The 14,344-nt window shown below is 38.2% G+C and overlaps 1 protein-coding gene across 6 annotated transcripts in view; it reads right to left on the reverse strand.

Annotated features, from left to right (window-relative positions):
- Window positions 1–14,344, reverse strand: part of LOC107596129 (kelch-like protein 13) — a 42,470-nt gene that overhangs the window by 24,213 nt on the left and 3,913 nt on the right. Inside the window, exon 1 of one of the 6 annotated variants that reach the window (XM_016286778.1) lies at window positions 3,208–3,665. The exons of 4 other annotated variants lie outside the window; for them this stretch is intronic. In XM_016286778.1, coding sequence (XP_016142264.1) covers window positions 3,208–3,305 — 98 coding nt within the window. In that variant the 5' untranslated portion in view covers window positions 3,306–3,665. Of the gene's footprint in view, window positions 1–3,207; window positions 3,666–14,344 lie in introns of those variants that run through there. One more of the 6 variants, XM_016286782.1, reaches the window with a different exon arrangement.

Genomic DNA, 14,344 nt, shown 5'->3' on the forward strand with positions numbered 1-14,344 from the left:
AGCTGGTGACCTCCAAACAGAATTCTGAATGAAAGTTATTGTAAAAAAAAATTTTTTAAAACAAAAATTAATAAAGCAGCCTTCTCTCAATCTGCGACAGCAAGAAGTCTGACACATCCCATCCTTTCATCTGAGATCACAGGGTAGGAAAAAAAGCTGAAACAGAGAATCCATTGTGAAAAGTGAATGAGAAAAGGACGAACTGCTGTCTGTTGACACTGTCTTCACAGGAGACTAAAGCACATTAGACAAGTGCTGGCAGCAAAACAAACACACCCTGAATTTCCTGGATGACCCTGCTACCAAAAATTTCAGGTTAAGCTTTCATCATCATAATGTGAACCCAGGTCAAGACCAAGGTCCTTTTAGCAGTAGATGAGCAGGACTTTAGATCTGTCATGACTGTCTACCGTCTTCACCTGTGTCAACACAAACACACACCCATGCGTGCGTCATTCTCTCCCCCCTGCGGCAGAAGCTCTCCGGCTGTCACTCCTCATCACTCCTTTAAGCTGAAACCCAAGAATTCTTCAAGCCACAAATATAAGAATGTCATTTTTTTTTCTTGAGTGTGTCCTTAGGACTGTGTGCTTGAGTTTTGTGGTGATGCATGCTCGTTCTTACTCAGTCCACTTAAAATTGTTTGCAATTTACTGTGTAAGTATTTTATTGAGTATGGACACCTCTCCCTTGCCTTACCAAGCGTGAAATCCTCACTACAGGTAGCGGGTATATTTAGAGGTGAGGTAATACTTCAGGACGAGTGTATGCAACTAAATGAATCCTCACCTTCCTAACACCACACGCACATAAACTTTCATATAGGCCACTGGAACAACACACGTTTTTTTAGGGGTGAAAAAACACGTATAAACTTCAAAGTCCATTCACACCAACAATAGTAGCTATAACGATAACTATATATATATATTAGGGCTGCATAATTGGGGGGGAGGGGGGTGTTCAAATTGTTTTGAAAAATACCAAATATCGGCCGATATATCGGTCGACCACTATGTTGTGTTCTTCAATGCACGTTAAAGCAACTCAAACTCAGTGCAGATGAAGAGATGTGTTTGTGTGGAGCAGCAATATGATAATGTTCTGTGTATTATAAGTGTGTGCTACATGTTATGTGCCGCTTTAAATGCTCAAGCTCATTAAGTTGGGTGGATTCTGATTGGCTGGAAAAAATTCATTCTGAAAAAGATTCCTATGATATTGTTCCTCTGTGTCGTTATAGTTGTGGTGTGGCTTCTCTATTCTCACAGAATTAAACGATTATTGAAATTTTTAGTTCATCCTTGGTGTGAATGTTCAAACTCTCCCTACTTCTATTTTTTAACAGCTGGCAAAAACATCCTGTTGTTCAATATTTTCGGTCTCAAAACACACACAAAAAAAGAGAATGATTCATGTGTCCAAGAGGCATCTCTCCATCCATTAAGAAATACAGAGACCACAGCTCACCCTGTAATCACACACAACACACAGCCAAAGCAGTAAAAATAGACTTTGTTTTTACTGGGCAAGGTTCGACTGGGAGGGCCAACAGCAGGGTCGGGAACTCAACACTGTAATCCACAACCCCAAACCTTAAATCTGAGAAAATACAGAGACATAAACATAGTTTATTGATTCTCAAGGGGAAATTCATAAGGACTGTATATGCACAATAGAGTTATGGCTAGAGAGACTAAGAAAGACAGAAACTATTAACAGAACAAAAGAGAAAACAGAGGCATTTTCTCAGATCCAGCCTTTGAATTGAATTGAACTAGCAAAATCACTTTCAAATGAAGACGGATATAGCCCATGATTGTCAAGACAGATCAGCGCCTTAAACTCTCGCTTCACAGTTAACTCTCAAATCACTCACGCAAACAGCTGATCATGGTTTCAACTTTGTGCCTGAGGAAAATTAAGATCTAAAACAAATAAAAAGAGATAAATAGCAGTACAGTGTATAGATCACAATATTAGGATAGACTTTCAAAACTGCAAAATTTTTATATTACAATCACAAGCATAATCATTGCCTTAATGCCTTAAAGGACAGCATCATTTTGTCTAACTGAATACATGACTTTAACCACATAACTTGTATTATTTTAGAGCTGTGTATTATTGCCATATGGACATTACTTTGTTGCCAGAGGATGGGCTCTCCTTCATGACTTCGTGAGTACAAAATCTCATCACATGACTCAAGTCACCTCTGGCATTTTGATTGTAACATTTGAAACATGCATTTTCTGTAGCTGCTTTGAAATGATATGCAACGTGAAAAGCACTTTACAAGTAAATGTGAATTTAACTGAATATTACATTTTTATATTACATTAATTCATGATAGAATATATGATCATCTTGAACACGATATACAAAATCATTTAATAAATTAAAATGCCTTTATTTTCAAGGCTGTTGACAAAAAGGTTAAAAAAGCATTTATATTAATATATGTCTCATTAAATTCAGTGGCTTGATGATGCACTGGTTCGAAAATGCTTGCAAAAAAAAAAACAAGTTAAGAAAACATCTACAATAATAAAAGGGCTTTGATAATTATCTTTACAATAATAAAAGGTTTTCTTAAAGGGTTTGTTTCAACTGGGCCCTGATGTACAGCACTCTAGTGCGCGCCGATCCGCAGAAGATCATGTTAAAGACGCACTGCTGCTTTTCTAGTACACATTTGAAGTTAGTCGTGCACTGGTGTGTAAATCGTGCCGAGCGGAAGCGCTAGCGGTCATGTTCCGTGTATCATCCAGCATCAGTGCTGCATCCTCCAGCAGCCCACCGGGCCCCCACCCCACAACACAACACAACACAACACAACAAGCACACGAATCCAGCGCGCACGGCAAGCCAGGACAAAAGCCTGCTTCGCTGGCTGTTATTTCGGCCCGGTGCGTACTACAGCTCATAAACAGAGCCGTGAGAAGGACTCAGAAAAAGTAGAGAAAGCACATGAAAATCCTCTGTGGATTCAGAAAACTAGGCGGCGCGCGGAAGCACGCTAAACGTTATAAAATGGGTCTAAAGACCTCTCTAAACGTTCACAATTAGGCGACACAGACCCCGAAACAAGCACAGCAGCAGCATCCTTAATGAACGACTAAAGACGGAATATAAACACACTAGCGCTCTCAGTTAGTGACGGTGATATACGCACTCAAACGCGTTAATATTACAGCTACTTACATGTATGCTGGCGAGAGTGGGGAGGACCTGGACGTTTTAAGCACGGGCACGGGAAATTTCCAGCTGACGGGCGAACCGCTTTTCCATTTCAACGGCATGTTTTTCCAGTCAGCACCTCTGAGATACAGCGCGAATGAGAATAGCCGTCAAGAGCGAGTCCATGAAGAGGCGACTAGCGCGGGCTTCCATCCCCGGCAGCCCTCACCGAGAGCAGGGAGGAGGAGGAGGAAAATAAAGAGGAGGATCAGCCGCCGACACAGGCAGCTCTGTTTAAAGAAATACTTCTCTGATTGAGGCAGCTGACTGAATACCGCAGGGAAGGTTGACGGAAAACCTGGAGGAATTACACTTAAGCCTGAGCCGATAGGTGAAAAGCAGGTGTGCCTGAGCCGAGCATCATCTCCTGAGAAATAGAGAGGGATGATGATGATGATGATGGAGTGGAGGAAAAAAATAGGCACCGTTGCGTCCGGTCAGTGCAAGGAAGAGGCATGCGCGGTAGGTGCACTGGATGTTCAGCTATAGTGCCACCTTGTTTGAATGCAGGCTATAGCAAGCTGCTGTATCATTCATTTACTTAACTACTATCCACTGTAGGTTAATAGTAGAGGTCGACCGATAGTGGATTTTGCCGATACCGATAGCTAGGTTGGATCACACTGGCCGATACAGATTAATTAACCGTTCGGCGAGTGAAAATATATCTGAGCTAAACTTATACTTAGCCTCCAACTCACACTGGAGAGTAAAACCTGAGAATTTATTAGCAATTGGCTAATATTAGACATAATTTAGATTTAGTCGCATATGCGAGTGATTTACTCGCAATTTAGAGGGTTGATACATATGGATATTGTATGTATACTCTCACACTTTAACTGCTTCTATTCTTGAACACTTGATTATCTAATCAAAAGAGTCTAGGAGAACTCACCGGTATCACACACACTCCAATAGCACGTAGCACATGCTGTCAGTGATTTCAACCACTAGAGGCCGCTCTCGCACTGTGTAATGACAGCAGACCCTTCTCAGCCGCTCCAGCAATGGACGCAACCCGGGAAAACTATCGGCATGGATTTTTGCCGATAACCGATAGTTCCAGCAATCAACTATCAGTGCCGATTAATCGCAAAACCGATACATCGGTCGACCTCTAGTTAATAGTACTTATTTTTTAATAACTACAGAAACCCAATAAGCCCTGTAACAGAGGTGGGACCAAGTCATTGTTTTGCAAGTCACAAGTAAGTCTCGAGTCTTTGCATTTGCATTCAATTCTCGAGTTCTGTGCTTCACATATCAACTACTTACTTCTAATTAGTATATATTTTATTGGTTTCTATAGTTTTACTAGTAACATTTCATTAGTAGCCTACTAGTATTCATTGACAAGTTATGATTAACTATTCAAAGTTACTAGTATCTATTGCACTTTTCTTATAAGCAACACTAGCTTTATACAAATTTCTTCTTTAAACATCAAATTACACTAGTAGGATCTTTAACTAAACCATGAAGTAGCCATTCTGACTAGACATTAGACGGATAGATAGATAAGCTAATTAATAAATCTGCAAAAATGTCAACAATTCTGTGTTTTTCTGTCAATATGGGGTGCTGTGTGTACATTAATGAGGAAAAAAATTTAACTTAAATGATTTTAGCAAATGGCTGCAATATAACAAAGAGTGAAAAATTTAAGGGGGTCTGAATACTTTCCGTACCCACTGTACGTCTCTCATGTGCAAGTACCTATCTATATAAAACTATTGGAATAGTAGTAAGTCCCAATAACAACTACAAAAATACTAGTCAGAAGTGAGCTGATATGTGAACCACAGATCACTATTATTTTACAATTACTATTAGGACAGTGAGTGGTAATAAGCTAATAAGATCTAGTATATAATTAATATACATTTAATTAATTAACTATTGACTCAATTAATAAATTCTAGTCACATTAGAATAAGTACTAAAATTAGTACTATTATTGAAAGTATAGTAACTAGTGAAAATTGAAAACAACACTAGTCACTATTGGATTACTAGGTATTAATTACAAAGAAAAAAAAACAATGTTAAACTGGCTTGCCATAGCTGACTGCATAGAGCTAGTGAGTGAGAAAGAGGCTCAGAGCTCAGAAAAGAGTTTAATGACCTGGCATAAAATACATCACACTACTGTAAGCACACAAAATATAAAACCCGAGTATGATTCTCCTGAACTTTAAAGAACATCACTTCTGTTCCTCAGTATTGTATAATGGTGAAGAATTCCCCACTGATGTCCATTATGAGAGACAGGTCTTTTCAAAACATCTCTAGCTAGGCGGCGCAAGCAGGGCACAAACTCCACCACGGGGCTCTTCACCCACTGCCGTGACAGCACATGTCAAAGAGGAGACAGAGAGGAAAAGAAAGAGCTACCACATTCATTTCTGTGATTATGTCCATCTTCATTTAAAGTGCTGACAAAAGTCAGAGTAGATGTCCTTTAACTTATTCAATCGCTTTCTGGATGTGCTACAATGTTTAAAAACGTGCCCAAGTGTGCCTCACTCAGTTTTTTCAAGCTGTCCACCATGTATCTCTCCCTACCTTTCTCTCTCTATATCTGTAAGTGGCAGGTGGTGGATTTTTTTGGGTCCAATGTAAATTTATTTTCCATTTAAATAAGACGCTATCAACAAGCAATCAATATTATAATAAACTACCATTCAAAAATTTGTGGTCAGTAATCTTTTAAAAGAAACTATTACTTTTATTCAACAAGGATGCATTAAAGGGGTGGTTCACTGCGATTTCACTTTTTTAACGTTAGTTAGTGTGTAATGTTGCTGTTTGAGCATAAACAATATCTGCAAAGTTACGAAGCTGAAAGTTCAATGCAAAGGGAGATATCGTCTTTTAAAATTCTGGAAGTTTAATGCCTACAAAAACGGCTGGTAGGGACTACAACAAGTTACTTCCCGGGTTTGTGACATCACAAACCCAGATAAACCCCGCCCTTGGGAAAAGGCAACAAAGGGGGCAAGGCCATGCTGTGCTGCTTTAGAGAAGAGGAAGAGAAAACTAGAGGTGCACGTAAAAATCTATTCATTCGCGATTCTGTCTTCTAACGATTCTAATGGATTCACAAGTTTGAAAATCAATGTTCTAAAGCAGCAGTTCTTAATACTGTTCCTCGCGTCCCCCTGCTCTGCATCTTTCTCACTCTCATTCAGCTCAGCTCCGACAATTAACTGTTCCATTTATACACTTAGACGCGCACTAGAGGCGGTTTAGCCAATCACAACACACTGGGCTAGCTAACCAATCAGAGCCCATCGCCTATTTCTGAGGGAGGGGCTTCATAAAAGGAGGAAATGATCAGGGTGTTTCTCAGAGAAGGGACAGAGCGCTCTGGAGAGGAAGAGAAAACTAGAGGTGCACGTAAAAATCTATTCATTCGCGATTCTGTCTTCTAACGATTCTAATGGATTCACAAGTTAATGTACTAATGTTCTAAAGCAGCAGTTCTTAATACTGTTCCTCGCGTCCCCCTGCTCTGCACACGCTCCGCATCTCTCTCTCTCTCTCTCTCACTCAGCTCCAACAATGACCTGTTACAATTAAACACTTATTTTCACATCGCTATGAGAAGTGTTAAACATGGACGAGTGTGCAGTTCCCGTACTGTATTAAAGCTTGTATTAGACGCGCACTAGAGACGGTTGAGCCAATCACAACACATTGGACTAGCTAGCCAATCAGAGCCCATCGCCTATTTCTGAGGGAGGGGCTTCATAAAAGAAGGAAATGATCAACGCGTTTCTCAGAGAAGGGACAGAGCAGTGTGGTTTAAAGGTAAATTATGTGAAAAATAATGCGTTTTTAAAAAAAATGAAGCATTAAGACATGTTAGACTGCACCCCATAAACACAATCAAGCCTAGAAAAAAAACAGTGAACCACCCCTTTAAATTAATCGAAAGTGACAGTAGATTTTTGCAAAAGATTTTCAAATAAATGCTGTTCATTTTGAACTTTCTGTCCAAATACAATTATTGCCATATTTTCTTGCCCGTCATCCGCCAAATTTAAAGTCACGTTTGATCGCGAGAGATTTAACGAGATTTCCCGTGTTCACAGTCAGGACTCTGGTTGTTTGTGAATGGAATCGGCTAGTGTGTGGTGTGCTGTCTTGGTCACATCACTGCACTCCACACACTATAGGAATAAAACTGTTATTTCTATGATTTTTTTTATCATTATGTGTGTGGTCTCTCACATTTGAAAAATCTGATAAGATTTTATAATTATTTTAGTGTGGTTTAAAGTGTGGTTTATTTTCATTGCATCCATGTACAAACAAAATGTTATTTTTACCAGGAAATTAAAGATATGACAGGTGGTTAACATGTGCGACAAGTAATATCATCTAGCCATAACTTATGTAACTGAAGACAGAGAGATGCCCCATACTCACCCGAAAGGATGGTAAGTCATTGTTGACAGCCTTTATAAATATCTATCAGCTCAAAACATCTGTGACCATATTTTGATCGGTTTAAGAATGAGTCTGGCACTTATTTATACTCATGCTACAATACAAACTGAATTATGTATATGAGAACACATATTGCAAATTAACACAAACATACACAGCAAACGGTTTAAAAGTTTACACATGGGCTGCCATGGATCTTGTTATCATAGAAATAAAGAGATCATAAGAGGCCATCTGTGAGTTAATCCTACTAGTGTCTTAATATAGCACAAGTCAGGTAACAAAACTAAAGCCATCTTTTGTTCACGTGTATATAACCAGACAGCAGGTGAAATGCATTCAGCCAAAGTAATCACACCACAATGATCAAACAGCAAGAGAGATAAAACGCATTTTAAAAGGACACACAGCGCCTCTAGCTGTAAGCCTGCAGCTCAGAAGAGATGCGTCACTGTCGGAAGTGATAAACTGGACAGTGAATTTGTTAACAGAAGCCTTCATTAGGAGTTAATCAGTGAAGGAACACTAACAGACACAACAACAAATTAACCACTCACTAAAATAAAAATCAATGTTTTTCTTTAGCTTACTTCTGACTCACCCACACCATCCTCTCCAGCTACTATGGATTCTCCATTAAGGTATTACAGATAATGGCGACTGATTAGCGGCTGCAAGGAGGGCAAGGTAAACGACACAGAGAAGCTTAGCATAATATCACTCTGTGTCTTTATGTTCTTCTGATTTAAAACTGTTTCTAGAAAATATGGTATCTGCATTGTGACCTTTTCAAAAGCCACTCGAATCCGAGTGTCACACCGAGAGTCAAAAAAAGCATATACAGGCAAGACAAATTAATACTCCTCCCGATGATATATTGAGGTTGTAGGAACATATATGCCGGTATATTGGCTCATTTCCAGTCAGAGTCACTGTCAGAAATGTCCAAAGGCGAGTTTTGAACTTGTAGATCTCGAGAAGCGAACCATTTCAGACGGGTCAGTCGGATTTTGGTTCATTTAGATCACTAAAAAGAACCAGTACAAAAGAATGATCCATTTGCAAACCAGACATCACTCCTGACCGTTCGCCTGAGGCTATGAATTACAGATAAAAATGTTGTAAATAACATTCATTTTCTTGTAGCCCAATCGTTTTGCTTCATAAGACATCAATATATAGTCAGGAGCCATGGGTATTAATTTTGGTTGCCTGTATATGCTTTTTTTTTTACTCTCAGTGTGACTGTAGCCACTGCCTTGCATTTTATGAATCACCAAGGACCACGATTTCAGCTAAAAAAAATCATCTTTACTGTTTTACCGAATAAAAAATAAAAAGTCGTAAATAGAGTAAATTGACAGCTAATTTTAATTTTTGGGTGAACTATCCATTTAAGCAGTCCTGTGTATGATAGTGTGAGACAGATGTGAAGTTCCAGAGTTGAAGAGAAAGTACTGAGATGTTCACAGAGAAGCAAAAAAAAAAAACACACACACCAGTAATAACCTTTACTGGGCACAGATGGTGCTCGATGACCTGAACAATCAGCTTGACATTCTGTTATAGTCACACACCTCACACTACCTTCGTTTCTGCTTTTCCTCGTGCTTCACTCATCATTTTCTCATGTGAAAGAGCAAATGTTCTTCATCCTATTACATTCTACACTCTCGCTGCCCTCCTTACCCCTTAATCACTCTATTAATACATTTCTATGAATAGCCACGGCTCCACTCACCACACATTTAGCACTTAATTAAGTGGGTGAGGACAGAGGGGTGTGTGTATTTAAGAGAGACAGAGCGAAGCTAAACTTCACTGTCTCTGCCATTGTGTCGTTCCTGTGCTCAAATGACTGCACTGTACAGTGGTAGCTAAATGTGGCACTAATGCAGCACACCCTCACTTGTTGTCTAAAACGGTTCCTGTTCTGCAGCTCTTGTAGCTCACCTGCACAGCCTGAAGTCAAAGATTACAATAATTTCAGCAGGTACCTCGCTCAATACGTCATGTGTGGCAAGCAGCTGTGTAATGTCACAAACTCGGAAATAAAGATGAATAATTTAAACAATTCATGCCAATCAACTTGAGCTGGGAAATTGAAACCAACCTTTTCTGAAGGACACTATTCATACATTTATTTTTACATTTATGTATATTTTATATATGATATATTATACAAACTTTCCAAATATAGAAATATTTCCCAGGAAAAAGAGCAGGGCTTCCTTGACTGTAAAATAGAAATATTAATGGCACAGCAGGTGTAACTGCCACGAAAATGCTTTTAAATGTTAAATCACAAATCACACTGGTCACAGATCTGTGCTACACACTCAGTGAGTTTCAATAACTGTGTGGGCTCAAGCAGAGAACATTTCAAAGAACATGCTGCTCTCAGTGAGAACAAGAGGCGGAATAAAAACAAAGGCAACATTTCTACTGAAGCTGGGCATCACAATAGGTAGTACCCAGCATTAATGGGTTTCTGACAGACATGAACTTTTATATTCAACATGAATTTAATGTTAAGAAAATGTCTACATTTTAAGTGCTATACCTGCTCTCTGCTGTCATAAACACTTATATTTACACACAATACTGTTCAAAAGTTAGGGGTCAATAAGATTTTATTTATTTAGATCTATTTATTTATTTTTCCACAAAAAAGTTTCTTATGCTCACCAAGGCTGCTGATTTGATCAAAAATGCAGTAAAAAGATAGTGAAATATTCATTATTAATAATACACACATTCTGTTCTTTCTTCCATAATACTGTACATATACATCTTTTGTAAAGCACTTTGTAAACAAGGTCCTACGTTAATAAAGCTTTTCTTGAAAACTTTCACACTGGTTTGGAAGAGATTCATTTTATTATACAATCAAAAAGCTTGAAATATTCTAGGTTTTCTTCCACTCTTTAACATATGACTGAAAAGCTATTTTGATCAATCTTACGGACTTTCTACATCAGGGGTTCTCAACTCTGGCCCTCGAGGTCCACTCTCCCGCAGGGTTTACCTCCAACCTTGATCAATCTCAACTGCCTGGAACTTTCTAGTCATCCTGAAGGCCTTGATTAGTTTGTTCAGGTGTGTTTGATTAGGTTTGGAGCTAAACTCTGCAGGAAAGTGGACCTCGAGGGCCCCTGTTCTACACTTGTGTTCATTGTGATATGCAGAAATTATGCAGAACATCATACAACAAGGTTTACATCTGAAACAAGCCTTGTCTTTATGCGTAAGAAGGGATGAAGGGAGAGAAGATGGAATAAGAGCTACTAGATGATCAACACGTCGTGAATGTTTTGATCTGAGAGCTTTTGGTGGCTGTATAATCTAGCAAAGTCTTTTTGGCAAATCTTACAGAAATTCCACAATTAATCCGCATTTGCTATTTTCAAAGCATTTTAGGAGCAGTAGCACACAGAGAGTGAGAGAGAGGAAAGAGAGAGGAGGGTAAGAGTAACTTACAAACTCTGGTGTATTGAGCAGATTCTGAATTGGCCATTGCATTCACGCGTTCAACAAACATGTCTGTGATTGGGTACAATGCTCAACATCGCAAAGAGACTCACTTGATTAAGCACTTAAGGAAGGGCAAGAAGGGACAAGTACAGATAAAAAAAAGCAGGAAGTAATGAGGGATTGGTGAAATAAGTGACTGGATGAAAAGGGGGGGGGGGGGGGGGGGGGGGGGATTATGGAAAGTTCACAGATAATATTCTTATGTGAATCCCTATAATCATGCTGAACTTTAAGACCCTAAAACAATCTTTAAACCGCAACACTCTTAAAAAATAAAAGGTTCCAAAAGGGTAAATGGCATAGAAAAAACTTTTTTGGTTCCATTTTTCACAGTTTGAAGAAAATTTGTGACCCTGGACCACAAAACCAGTCATAAGGGTCAATTTTTCGAAATTGAGATTTATACATCATCTGAAAGCTGAATAAATAGCTGAAGCTTTCCATTGATCTATGGTTTGTTAGGATAGGGCCATATCTGGCAGAGATACAACTATTTGAAAATCTGGAATCTAATATCCTAATGATTTTTGGCATAAAAGAAAAATCAATAATTTTGACCTATACAATGTTTTTTGGCTATTGCAATAACCCAGCGACTTAAAGTTTGTTTGTTTGTTAGTTCACCCAAAAATGAAAATTAGCCCACAAATTACTTGCGCCAACCAACGAAATCCTCCAACATTCTTCTTTACAAATCCTCATTTTGTACTTCTAATTAGTGACCGCTGTTTTGTTTTGATCTCTCCGCTGCGCTTTTGCGTTCGTCACTTCTGTGCAAAGCTGTGCAAACATGTACATGTGCAAAGCTGACCTCATACGTCATCCGCCCGGAGCTGCTTCCGTGTACAACTTTTGGCGCAAGCTACATTAAAGTGATTATTACGTTTTGAATATGGATATTTTTCTTACAAATACGCATCGATTCGCTACAGGAGGCCTTTGTTCACCCCCGTGTGAGACACTTTTTTTTATCTTTCTTTGCGTGAACATTTGGGCGGCGTTATGCAAATCTTCCCACATAGCGACGTAGATATGTGGGGGCGTGTTAGAACGAGCCGTTTTAGGTAGGTGTGGCTGACTCTTAACTTTTATAAAGAATATCTCTTTGGATTTGAGACTTTAGTCTTTGCAACTTTGCAGATCTTCTTTATGCACCAAGAGCTTGTAACACTTCAAAGAGAAAGGAAAAATTGAAATCGTATTATATGACCCCTTTAAGACAGGTTTTGTGGTCCAAATCTAAAGAACCTCATTTCACTATTAAGAACCTTTTGTGGAATGAAAAGCTTCCATGGATAATAAAGGTACTTCTTGGAGATAGATGCCAATAAAGAACCTTTATTTTTAAGAGTGTAAGGGGAAAATGGGTAAATCAAGCAACAATCAACTACACGGCACAGCCATTAGAGCAGAAAGTGTAGAAGTTACTTGAAATCAGCTTTAACAGTTCAGTCTTTCCTACAGGAAGCTGTTGCTATGGCAACCTCGACAAGTAACCAATAGATGGTTGAGGGTCCTAAACAGCTTAAAGACAAGATCAGAGCCACACCAGTGTGTGTGAAACAGTTACAAGAGTGACATAAATCAACAGTATAGAACAGAAGACGTAAGCACATTTCAGATGACATCCACATAAGCACAAAATACTTGGACACTTAAGTCACAACTAACTAAATAAATAAACTGAATAAATGCCATTCCATTAGAAAACAAAATATCAAACTAAGCAACATCTGCACACACAATATAGTAGACCTTTTTCAGAAATAACATTTGAAGGCCGATTTTGCAAAACCTTTAACTAGTCAAGGTGATTTCCTAGTGAAAGTTATAGTTAGTATGAAGTCATTCACACAGGTGTCCTTGCAGAGTTACAGTTCATCACATTAAATAGGAACATTATCCACTAATAGTTGACATACACTATGTGTCCAAACACATAGTAAATCTATTATTTGTATAGACCTATCTATTACATTATTAAATATCTATCGTTTCATAATTTTAAAACCTAACAAACTTTTTGTAAAACACTTTGTTTAAACTACATTACCATTCAAAAGTCTGGGGTCATTATGCTTTTTTATGTTTTTGAAAAAAAGCCTCTTATAAAAAACAGTAATATTGTAAAATACTGTATGATTACAATTAATAATATTAATAGTACATTATCTTATTAATTAATAAAATAACTTTTCTATTTTAATTTTAAATGTAATCCTGTGATGGCAAAGCTGAATTTTTATCAGCCATTATTCCAGTCTTCAGTGTCACATGATCCTTCATTCAGAAATCATTCTGACATGCTGATTTGCTGCTCAAGAAACATTTCTTATTATAATCAATGCTGAACACAGCTGTGCTGCTTCAGGGTATATACAGGAATCGTGGAGTTAAATTTAATACCTTTTAAGACCTTTAAGACTCTTTCCATACATTTTAAGACCTCATCGCCACTCCAAGTTTTAACCTGTTACATCGGCGACACTTTAACTTACATTTACTATGTATTAAGATAGAGCAACTAAACAGACTTACTTTGTGATAACTCCTTATCAATAAAACATAATTCAGAAGTGGAGAACGAAGCACAAGAGAATTAATTGAGTGACTAACCAATGCAACCCAAGAAACAAGAATTAGACCAATAAACAAAACAACTGACAAAACTTATTGAGGAGGGAAAATAAAGCTCTCCGAGCTAACGGGTCAATGAGTTCACACAGTATATTCAAAAGATGTATTTGTCACATCAACTCAAACCATAGCTGTTTTGTGGAACACTTCTCATGACAAACATCTGACTGATCAGACAGTTTACCTGTGATTACAGAGTGCTTGATTTGATGCAGACTTGACAGAGTGTCAGTACTGCACCTGATCGTGTCTGAATGATCATGGAAGGTAAAATAATGATCACAACTATTACATCATTTTAATTATGCATCCCAAGCCCATGCTAAAAAACCAGCCGAAGTAGCGCAATTACCATGTCCCAAATATAAAAAATTTAATTTCCATCCCTAAAATACATATTTTACAGTCACTGTTATGCACATTTATCATAAACACAGCTCAAATGCTTCCTACTAGTGTGGCCCAAAACATT

This window comes from Sinocyclocheilus grahami, unplaced genomic scaffold, assembly GCF_001515645.1.
Source record: "Sinocyclocheilus grahami isolate Dianchi unplaced genomic scaffold, SAMN03320097.WGS_v1.1 scaffold215.1, whole genome shotgun sequence".
Lineage (NCBI taxonomy): Eukaryota > Metazoa > Chordata > Actinopteri > Cypriniformes > Cyprinidae > Sinocyclocheilus > Sinocyclocheilus grahami.